Below are 11,748 nucleotides of genomic sequence, written 5' to 3' on the forward strand. Positions count from 1 at the left end.
GCATATAAACGAAACGTACATAGGTACATAAACATTTATAAAATTTTGAATATTTGTTTATTAGATACTCGTATATTGTCATATGTCAATATGGTGCAGTTCCAATAATCTTACATACATACCGAACATATTATATGTACTTACCGAATAGACAATCTTTTTTTGAAATTGATTAAAAAGGTTTATTATCCCTGAATTTAGTAGGAAGTGATGCCATGCTAAAGAATAAAATAAAGCAATTAAAATTAATTCGATACATGGGTCGTGAGTCGTGATCCTACTTCATATTATAAATGCGAAAGTTTGTAAGTGTTTATGTGTATGTATGTATGTATGTATGTGTGTATGTTTGTTATTTCTTTACGTCAAAACGGCTGAACCGATTTTAATGAAATTTGGAATGAAGTTAGCTGACACCCTGGATTAACACATATGTCACTTTTTATCGCGGAATTCCCACGGGAAAACTTATTAAGGCGAAGCGAAGCTCGCGGGAACAGCTATTATATTGAAATATTTGTTATTTTTGTATTAGTTTACTTGAGCAAGTAAATATTTAGATTTATCTTTTTGTATAAAAATATTAAGAAAAAATTATTGCCCAGAAATGGATCGCAATTTTTCATTTTTTCGGTAAAGAACTTTTTTAGTAGCATCACTTATAAAATGTCAGAATTCTTTCCAATTAAAAATCAGAGAGTAGTGAGCTCGCATCGCAGCTATGGTGCAACTATAGTGTGACCATTAGAGCTGTGCATTCGCTAAGGCATGTGACAGAGACAAAGATAGAGACGTGACAGAGCGCAGTATCCGTTTTTTCCACCCGTCTCGCCGCGCCCATACCTCAGGGAGTGCACAGCGGTAATGATCACACTATAATAAATAGTAAACCCACAAGTCCTGACCTCATAGTCTATTGAACCTTAGCCTTGCCGGTGACCAGGCGAGCATATTCCTCGTAGAACCTCGGGAACAGTTGCAGTACCAGGTAGACTACTCCGAGGTAGGCGATGATGGCGAGCGTGAGGATCAGGTCGAACACTGCTGGCTTCACGCTGTGGGGGAAATGGAGAGATAGGGTTTGAGATGTAAGGTACAGGGTATTGCAAAAAGGGTATACTAAGCCAAAACCCACATGTGCAGCAATGCAGCATGTTATATCTAAGCACGAAAATTAAATCAGAATGAAAAATAAAACAGTTCTCATATAAAGTTTGTTGGTCACGTGATTTTTACTCAGCCAACAATCATCCACTGCTGGACATAGTCCTCTCCCAAAGAGCGCCACAACACTCGGTCCTCGGCCGTTCTCATCCAACCACCACCAGCTACCCGCCTAAGGTTGTCGGTCCAACGGGCCGGAGGGCGTCCCACGCTGTCAGTAAATAAACATTCCTCACCTATAGACATGTAGCTGTGCTCTAGTGGGTCCGTAGAGGGTGTACTCCGGCTCACGCTTGTCCACCTGCTGTTGGGAGGTGGTCACGGAGCCCAGGTAGCGAGACAGAGCTCACTCTAGGGCCTTTTTCATCATCATCATCAGCTAATAATCATCTACTGCTGCACATAGGCCTCTCCCAACACTAGGTCCTCGGCCGTCCTCATCCATTGACTACCGGCTATCCGCCTGAGGTCGTCAGTCCAGCGGGCAGGAGGGCGTCCCACGTAGTAAAGTAAATAATCAGTCCTCACCTATAAACATGCAGCTGTGCCCTTGTGGGTCCGTAGAGGGTGTACTCCGGCTCGCGCTTGTCCACCTGCTGCTGGGAGGTGGTCACCGAGCCCAGGTAGCGGGAGAGAGCGCGTTCTAGGGCTGCTGGGATACCTGGGGAAGAGAGGGTGGGTTAGTTAGGTACACTTATATTACACAATGGGGAAGAAAACCAAGTGAAACTTTGGCAGATTGCAGCACTATCGAGTAGGCTTTTCAGGTTCTGACCAATTACATTATTGTGGAGAAAAATTGTGTCTGAAACAGCCATTTAGAACTAGGGAATCGGGCCTACTCGACAGTGGCGACATCTGGAAGTACAAGGAGGACAAGTGTGTAGGTAGATATTTATAAAATTATTCATAAAATTAACAATAAGTTCTTTGCTAGAGAGTGACGAAATAGTTTTTTTTTTGCACTCCTGGAGGAAAATCTACACAGATGACGAAACAGTTCAATATGGTATGTATTTGGGTGGTGTTTTATTTTATTTATATTCTGATTAATTTATGTTCATAGTGACCATGACTGCTATGCCGAAGGTTCCGGCTGGGGCAGATATTTGGAGTCGGATCTTGGTTGTTAATAATATTTATGTATCTGTGTAGATATATGAGTAGTTTGATACCCATATTACAGGCTCTGCATGCTAGCTTTGATTAGGTACTACTTTTGCAATAAAATACCTGTAACGCCGGCCCCTGTAGCCGTGCTAGTAACGTGCGGCGCGCGCGGCTGCGACGACAGGTACTTGTACCAGTGCCGGACCGACGCCTCGTCCACACTCTGTGGCCGTACGTATACAGAAAGAAAGCTGGAAACTTATAAGCTCTTACACGCCCTTTAAGCACTTTTTACAGAGCTTACAAGCTTCAACGTCGGTCAGCGATGAGAACTACCTTTCAATATTCAAAAATTTGCTTTATTCTTTTGTGTAGAACGCACCAGTGCTGTCAAGCCTCGGCCGGTAAGTGCTTATAAATTTGCAGCGTCCTTTCTGTATACGACCTATAGGTAAGTAATATGGTTCCTAGACTGTAATAGGGTAATCACCTGTAACGCCGGCCCCTGCCCCGGTGCTAGTAACGTGCGGCGCGCGCGGCTGTGACGTCAGGTACTTGTACCAGTGCCGGACTGACGCCTCGTCCACACTCTGTAAGGGGAAAGAGGGTAATGGGTTATTATAGGAGTATGAGTAAGCAGTAAGAATCGAGCTTTATAAGAGTGGGTGTCAGCACAGCAGTAAGACCTGTGCTATGGCCTGATGTTTGTGCACCTTTTTGGTCCTTCATGCCTGACATTCATACTGAATTTCACGCTTTAGGATGTCTATTATAGCGACTTTGAGTTCATACTAGAATGTTGCGTATTGAAATTCCGTCGGGGTCACCACTTTGGAGATATTGGGCAGGAGATACTTACAAAGATATTAGGATATGGACCATGAGTTACACAAGAAATACCTCCATAGGACCCTTACCGTACTGCTTTTAAAACTAACAATCCGAGTAACATTACACCGAACCCGAATTTCTATTCATCCTAATATTATTAGAATGCCCGATAACTTTCGCATTGAGCAAAGGTATCGCTTCTGACTCTAAAGCCAAGACAGACCTTAGGCTACAATACTTTATTTTATGTTATAAGAATATATGATTATGTAATACTGTTACTTATAAATAAATTTCAGGACTGACCATTGAACTTGGCACCCATTTAGATCTCACTTCTTTTGTCGTTGAAGTCAACATTCGGCATTTAGGTAAGTACCTATAATAATATTGAACTTGGCTCTCATTTCACATTTATGTTTTTGATTGGATATCATTACTTTTTGTTGGTAAGTACATACATACGTAGGTAAGTACGTACATAATAATATATTATCCTCGTAATTCCGTAGGTCCTTTTAAAAAGACAAATTTTAAAATGCATAAAAAAAACTTTAAAGTCCCTAGACAAAAATAAAGGATAAAAATATTCACTCAATCTACATATCATATATTCAATATTATTACTGTATTTTCATACGTTTACGGGGTACTTACTTATAATTTTCTTGTCAGTGTTATTTTATCCTAGGGGCCGTCCATTAATCACGTGAGGTCGTTTTTCTCATTTTTTGACCCCCCCTCCCCCCTGGTGATATTTGGTGAGGTTTGGGATCAACCCCCCCTCCCCCCCCCTGGATCACGTGTATTTTTTTGGAAGTCTATGTAAAGGCTATTTTTATTATTTGACTACAAAAAATATAACGAAAATTGCATTTTGAATTGAAAAACATTTCTGTATTTGCAATAAATCCTATCTACCGTTCAAAGTTTTGCGCCGTTCAAAATTTCGGTTCAGAAATACCTAGCGCTTTTTGACAAAAATTTATACACGTGATGTCTAACGAGATCCCCCCCCCTCCCCCCTCGTGATGTTTCGTGAGGTTTTCCGTACCCCCTCCCCCCCCTTTGAGCCTTACGTGATTAATGGACGGCCCCCTATCCGATTTGATCCAATCGGATCCGATCCGATCCGTTTTGAGCCGATTCGTTCGATCCGATCCTATTTGACTCAATTTGATCCGATCCCATCCGACACGATCCGTACCCATCGGAACTGATCTGATCCGATCCGATCGGATCTGTCCAATACGTCCGATTCGGCCGATCTGTCCAATCCGATTCGATCCAATTTGATCAGATCCGTACTATCCGATCCGATTTGATGCGTTCCCATCCGATACGATCCGTACCCATCCAATCTCATCGGAACCGATCTGAGCAGATACGATCCGATCCATCTGATCTGTCCGATCCGTCCGATTCGAGCAGATTCGATCTAATCCGATCCGATCCGATTTGATCCAATCCCATCCGATACGATCCGTTCCCATCCGATCCGTACATATCCGATTCCATCCAATACGATCCGACCCGATTTGATCCGATCCCATTCCATTCCATTCTATTAACAGCTATCTTAGACTAGTTAACATTAATATTATGCAAATGCATCTCAAAACCATTTTTTCATAGTTTTTAGTACCATAAGAATTTTGATCTATACCTACGTGAGTGAGTCAGTCAATGTTAAAAATGAGGTTTTTTGGACATTAATATCTAATTAACCGTTTGAGATACGCTTATGAAATTTAGAACACATACATACGTATCTCGCTAGTGTCAATATATGAGCCAAATTTCACACGTTTATATTTAATAGTTTTTGATTTATGAAAGGGGTCAAAAGTGTCTCGAAATGGTTCGTGTAATATTACACACGGTGCGGCTCGCCAGTTCTGTTTCTCGTACTTGGCTTGACACGCTACCGCGTGTCTAGATCAGGGCCTCATTTGTCTATAGTGATGGACTGCTGACAGAAAGAGCCCCCTTATCCGAACGGAGAGTTATTTGTAAAAATTGACGTTCATCAGAAAATTTTATATTATTACGAAGAATAAAAATATTTGACTTTGACTTTATTAATATGTGTATCTTACCAGGGCATCCTCGAACAAGGCGGCATCGTCTTTACTTTCTTCCCCCGTCAAGTTGTAGACGTGAGAGGCGAGCCCGCGCGCGATAGTCTGTATGTTTGTGATCAAGTTCAGCACTTTCTCTTCAGATGGCGTGTCGAGCAGCGAGCCGCGAGACGGGTCCTTGTGGCTCTGGGGATAGAGGTGGTTTTTGTGGTGATGTTATTCGTTAAAAATATGTAGGTTCTTTATAACTGCTATCATATTTCTTCAACGATGATTCTCTAGGTTATGACAAAAATATTGAAATTAAGACAAAACTTTTCTGATTTCTTATATTACTGTGGTACTACTTATTATATACTTGTAACTTTGTCATTATTTGAAAAAAAATTGGCACCAGAACCAAAAATCTAACGCCATCTACCGCCCATGGCCCTACCGTCCACAGCATATTAGGCTGAGTTGGTGCCTTTTTAACACTCTGGACAGCAACCCGTTGTGTTATTGTTTTTTAGGTATTTTGCATTGCATTTTTAATAAAAAAAAAATTATCTTTATCTTACCTGAGAAGTGCTAAGCGTGAACGCAGACATCCTCCTGATACTGAATCTCTCGTGTTGCCACGCCAGCAGCTCGTCGGCCAAGTTGATCTTCTTGTGGTTGACTGGAGTGCCGAGGCGGGACTTGATGCTGTGAGTAGCGCCACCTGGTGTTGAAGATAAAATTGCTTATCTTGGTAAAACTACCTTTAGTATATGTAAATGGAAAAAACTGAAGAGAAAGACAGGTGCAAGACTTGCACATGTCTTTTTAGTACTAACGTCTCCACATGAACACAATAGAATAGAGTAGAGGTAAAAACTGGAAAAAATAATAAGAAAACATTTGTTATCGTAGTCTTATAAGTCCTTTTTTCAAAGTCGGTTAAAAATAGGCAATGATATAGATTGTAGATGAAACGCAAAATTGGGCATTCTACGGTAACTAAAATTGAAATACATAAATGTTTAGGTATCATGTGTTGTAAAGTGACATAATCTTAATGAATGTCAAAAATAGACTTGTTTTAGTACTAACCTGGCTTAGGAGGCTTTGATACGTGCATCAGCAGGTCTGGACTGGCCGATATCGCGTCTAGGCACATCACGAAGGAAATGTCCTAAGGAGAAGAAAATGTGAATTAATAACGTAATTTTGTTTTGATTTAAAAGTACTGATATTTTGCTTGGCTATCTCAGATTATTGGCCAATAGTAACTTTATGAAGAAGACCGGGGACATTGTTATTGCGCTCCTTGGGAGAGGTCTACATTTACTAATAGTATTTACTGATGTAAATAAATACGTTTTAAGATTTAGAATCAGATTTAAGTTCGTTCGTCCAGCCCACTGCAGAACATAATGTTTGCCAGCTGTCCTGGAGAACTCACGCACCTCAAACTATATCAATTACCAAATTTTTACAATTTAATAGATAAGTCTTCAAATACCTGCAGCGTATTCCCATCAGGCGCGTCCAACTGATCGTCCAACCACTTCTTGGTCCCAAAATAATTCAGTCTTGCGCCGGCGCCGGTCAGAGCGAACAGCAGCGAGGCGCTTCCCCGCGTGAGTGCGCGTGAATAGAGGCGAGAGAATATGCGCGCTAGCTCTAGGAGGGCTACTGTGGCTGAGGCCGTGGAGTCTGCGCCGTAGGCTAGGTCCTGGAGGGGAAGAATAGGGATATTTTATTTTATTTTATTTTATGTTTATTCAGGAAACTAACAGCGCTTATAAAACATATGTGACTTAAGATAATTAATAGTATACAAGGCCAATAACAAGTTCCCACATTATTAACTAATAACAAGTTGTAAACGAAACAAAACAAAGTTATACATTTTAAATTCTGACTAACAAAGTGACAAAATACCATTCATAGTTCTACATTAATTTGATGGAAGAAAATCTCAACTAAGAATTATCTGCAAGTAGAATGAAAAGATAACTATTCGTATTTAATGAATATGATGAGCACTTATTCAAAAAGAAAAAAATAAATTAAGTATATGAACATAATATAAATACATACATACATACATACATACAAACATACATAGGTGTAATGTATAAACAATAAAACAATAAAAATCATATTTAGATATTAATTAGTGTTATAGACATAAATACATATTTTATATGTAAAATACATAATATATAATAATTCGATACGTAAAATATGCATACCTACTCATAACAGATTAGTTTAAGAGTTAAAGGTTGTATTATATTTACGATTTGCCTTTCAAATTTGGTCAAGTAAGTATAACTTTTTTAATATTATTTTTGAATAAAATTTTTGAACCGCTAAAGATATCTGTATGTTTAATGAAAACTCCTGAGAATGAATTGAGTCTTTTAGGTGTACTATCATCATCATCAGCTCTTTATCGCCCACGGTTGGGTATAGGCTTCCTTTTGTATACCACAAAATTTTCGGCGTGCTATACCCGATTTGCAACACCCCGTCTTGTACTTAGTCAAATTACCTTCTTAACAAACCGTCAATGTTGGGATGACTGAAGGGGCAGTTTATGCTGCAAGGTACAAAAGTGTATAGCTACTTATGCAGCTGACTGTACAATGTTATACAACACCAACAGAGAAGGTAGTCTCACCGGCACAAGTGCGCTGGCGTCGTACTGCGCGGCCACCACGATGGTCGGTCCCGAGCTGGAGCGGCCCTCGAGCTTCCCGTGCAGAGCCACCGGCTTCGAGTCCAGCCGGTGAGGCGCGCCCGCTGACACCACTGTGGAGAGAGGATTTTTAGTTGTGTTAATCATTATGAGTTACATTATAAGTTAATAAGTTTTATTGGTGTGTGTGCTTCCATCTATCTATGAGCGTTAGAAATTTTCTGTGCTACCACAAAAAACTTTAAACACTGTTTAACAAGTGTTTAAAACGAAATTAGACAGATTTTGTAGGCGTTTGACAGCGCTAAACACCACTTAAATACTGTCTAAGTTTTTGTGGTAAGGCCCTTTATGTTTAAAAAAGGGGGCTGTGTAGGGTGGATCTCGCTATAGCAACATAATGGCTAAAAGAAATATTTATGGGATTTTGGAATTTTCCACTCTACCGATTGTGCTGAAATTATGACCCTGTTAGCCATAGTTTTCGGTATTTTTACATAATATCTAATCGTTTAAAGTTTATACATCAAAATTTCTTTGCATATTATTGTTTGGTAAGTGAAAGAGATTTTGAAAGAGACTTTTCACTAAAAACTGCACAAAGGTTACAAAACCCGACTTACCAATCTGATACCCATTAGACGACACGCCTTTCAACATGGCATCCAGCGCAGTGGCGGAGCTGTCATCATTTACGATGCTATGCTGTAAGTCCGCCAGGATGTCGTCTAATGGCGGAGACCAGGGCAGGAAGTAGACTGGCGCCGTGAACTCTTGCTGAGTCATCGCCATCTCTAGAAGTTGGATGTGCTGGGAAGGAGAGGGTGGATTGTAGTGGTTTCGAAAGAAATTTAGTTAATTCTATTATAATTTTATAAAGGCGAAGGTTTGTGAGTTTGTGTGTGTTTATGTTTGTTACTTCTTCATGTCAGAATGGCTGCACCGATTTTAATGAAATTCCCATGGAGTTCAACTTTTTAAGGCGAAGCAAAGCTCACGGGAACAGCTAGTATTATTATAAACAGGAAAGTTTGTAACTATGAAGGTTTTCAATCGCCTATATCATGGCTGTCTAAAACATACTGTCCTCTGTATTTCTCATGCAGTTTAGCTACTTGGTTTCACTGAACATAAAGGCTATATTCATTTGTTTTGATTATGTATTGCCAACCATTGATTGTTATTTTTATGATATTCATTGTTGGAAATCCATTGTGTTTATGTTAATTAGATTTATGCAGTATTGTTTCTAGTTGAAAGTAATAGACTGTGTTTGGCTATACTATGTATTTTACTTGAAGGATATGACAGAAGATTTGGCGACATAATTGGATACAGTGTATAGTTGAACTGAATTTATGAAACCGTCTCAACTGAATATCAAACCCCATTTTTTACAAATAACATGTTGTGGAAAACCAATTCTCCATATTTTGCCTGACACAAATGCGAGATTCTATTGGGATAACTACTATCATCAACTGCTGGAAATAGGCCTGGCTTTTCTGGGTATAAGTACATTTTACATAAACTGCCCTCTTTCTTGTCGGGGGTTAACACCAACCTCCTTTTCCTCCTTAGTCAGCACCGTGTCATTCTTGGGCAGAACGAGCAGCAGCGCGCCGGCCTTGCTCCGGATCTCCATCAGCTGGTCGATGCTGATGTCCTGCACGCGTGCCACCACGCAGTGCCGGGACGTACCCCATGTTGCCAGCGAGCGGCCCTCCAGGTTGATGCTTGTGCTTCTGCAACCTGGATGAAGATGTGTTTGGTTTAGAAGTGTTGTCAAAATTATTGTAATGGTTATCTGAGGAATATAGTTTTAGGTTACTTAGTACAAACTAAAACACTAAACAATCATTGAGTAATACTAGTTATTACTCAATGATTGTTTATTCTATAGAAATGGATCCATACTTATTTAATAAAAATATAGTTTCTCAGGTTTGGTAACAGTCAAAAGTTCAGCCTCTTTTTCATTGAGCACTAATATGAAAAACCTGAAATCATTAGTGTGGGAAAGCACCTCTTCCTTCTTGACTCATAATGGACTACATGCATTAAATGAACATTTGAGAGTTTCATTCATTTATAGGGCTAGACAACAAACTAATGATCCCAACGAAAACACAACCTACTTAGAAATTGATACAGCTGTCACGATTGATAAGATCTTCGTCTTAGATAAGCAATGAGAACAAATCAAGCTAGATTTGAACTCCAAAAATACAGGCAACTAAAAATAACCTCACTTTTAGTTGACGAATTTGTTTTGGAAATTGTGACTTAAAACTGAAGAAATACTAAATGCTTACCGTGCGGGACTGTGTGGAGGTCGTACTGCTGCATTCTGTAGACCGAAAACTCGTGCGAAGCCGCCACAGGGTTTACCGGGGACATGATGATAAAAATAGGCAGAGCTACCAGCAAATAGTAGGGCAAATAACCCTTGAAGAGCTCCGCGAAGCCATCAGCCTCGTCTAGCCACATTTTGGCGACTAATTAACTGACTTTACTGGGTAATTGATAACTAAAACCAAATTCAATAATATAATCCCATTAGAAACCTTACGTGTGATATGATAAGTCGGTCAATGACATGACAGGTCAGAAAAATGTTGCCAGACTAAAATATTTAAAAGATTTCTTTTTTTATCTGTGAAGAAACTAGAGAAACGTATAGACATAGAATAACTAAGTACTACAGTAGTACTTACTAGTACTTATAATGTGGCAAGTTACTTGGCGACCCTCCTTGCGGGGTGAAAGAAGTGGCGGGGGCGAGGTAGCACGACATGCTACACACGTAGAAAAGTGTGCCCGGATTAATCTCGCGATAGCTTGTAACTATTTCTGACGTAAGTAAAATTTTATTCTATGAGTGTTCCCGTAAATGTCATATTTAGCTTAAAATTTATAGTTTGACAGCATTAAAATTTGGATGTTTACCTTCAGAATATCTACCAATTTGAATTTATTTATGTAAAAGTGTTTTATTTTATAAATCAATTTCATGTTCACTCTCTGTTTTAACTTGTTCATCGTCGTCGTCATCCTCATCTTCATCATCGTTTTCATTAACTTCAATTATAAATCTAAGACAAAAACCAAAAAACATTATACCTACTTTGAAGTATAATGTACTAGAGTACGCCAGTCATATTAGTTCAGTGTACACATATAATATTTTATGTTTAATTTACATTAAATTATAAATAAACAATAACATACCTGTCCAATACATTGTCAAATACTCTATCAGATTTATAATATTCGTCTTAATTTTTTATGACATGGTCGTCACAATTTCTCCACTTTTCAGGCGAATAATTAGAGAAAAGCAACTCTAAGTCTTTTATCTCTTTATCTAAGTTAGAGTCAATCGACGTTCTTGCGAGCCACACAAGTTCAATAGGATTTAATTCCGGGTGGTATGGGGGTAGGCGAAGCACGATATGACCATTTTCTTTCAAAATTTCATCAATTTTGTAATTTTTCTCTGTGTTTTGCTCATTAATTACTTTCATTAAATCACATAAATTTTGGTTGCTTTCCTAGTTACAAGAACTGACAACTGACGCACTGTCATATGGACTCTTCGTCTTTGTTGTTTACTTTTTCGTATCTGACTGCGCAGTACCAACCTTTAGCCGCGTAGCATGACTGATCCGGTACGCTGTTCTACAAGAAGCCCCTATATTGAGACATTACACGATTTGTTGTTTTTAACGTTATTTTGTTGACGAATTATAGATACCTAATAATAATATAATGATAATATTAAAAAGGCCTCAACACTCATCCTAAGACTAATGGTCTCAGGATCAATGATCTCATGTGGGTCGCACTCAAATTATGACAGACTATATAAGACATGTGGCCGCCTCGGCT

General features: G+C 39.2%; 1 protein-coding gene across 1 annotated transcript; it reads right to left on the reverse strand.

Annotated features, from left to right (window-relative positions):
• Positions 1-859: 859 nt before the first annotated feature.
• LOC105392274 (nicalin) lies at positions 860-10,466 on the reverse strand. The gene is made up of 11 exons (XM_048628021.1): positions 10,173-10,466; positions 9,422-9,609; positions 8,481-8,667; positions 7,840-7,970; positions 6,673-6,885; positions 6,261-6,342; positions 5,747-5,889; positions 5,205-5,372; positions 2,398-2,497; positions 1,693-1,825; positions 860-1,055 (listed from the first exon to the last, which is right to left on the reverse strand). The coding sequence occupies exons 1-11, from the start codon at positions 10,345-10,347 to the stop codon at positions 914-916; spliced, it is 1,662 nt and encodes a 553-aa protein (XP_048483978.1). The 5' UTR covers positions 10,348-10,466; the 3' UTR covers positions 860-913.
• Between the last annotated feature and the right edge of the window lie 1,282 nt (positions 10,467-11,748).

Source organism: Plutella xylostella, chromosome 19 (genome assembly GCF_932276165.1).
Source record: "Plutella xylostella chromosome 19, ilPluXylo3.1, whole genome shotgun sequence".
Taxonomy (NCBI): Eukaryota; Metazoa; Arthropoda; class Insecta; order Lepidoptera; family Plutellidae; genus Plutella; species Plutella xylostella.

Excerpts from the sequence above, each read along its gene's own strand:
- LOC105392274 (XM_048628021.1), bottom strand. The coding sequence starts at position 10,347 with ATGTGGCTAGACGAGGCTGATGGCTTCGCGGAGCTCTTCAAGGGTTAT. Across the intron at positions 6,343-6,672 it reads CTGATGGGAATACGCTGCAG|GACATTTCCTTCGTGATGTG; the intron begins GTATTTGAAGAC and ends TCTTCTCCTTAG. Across the intron at positions 2,498-5,204 it reads CCTTGTTCGAGGATGCCCTG|AGTGTGGACGAGGCGTCGGT; the intron begins GTAAGATACACA and ends GTACGGCCACAG.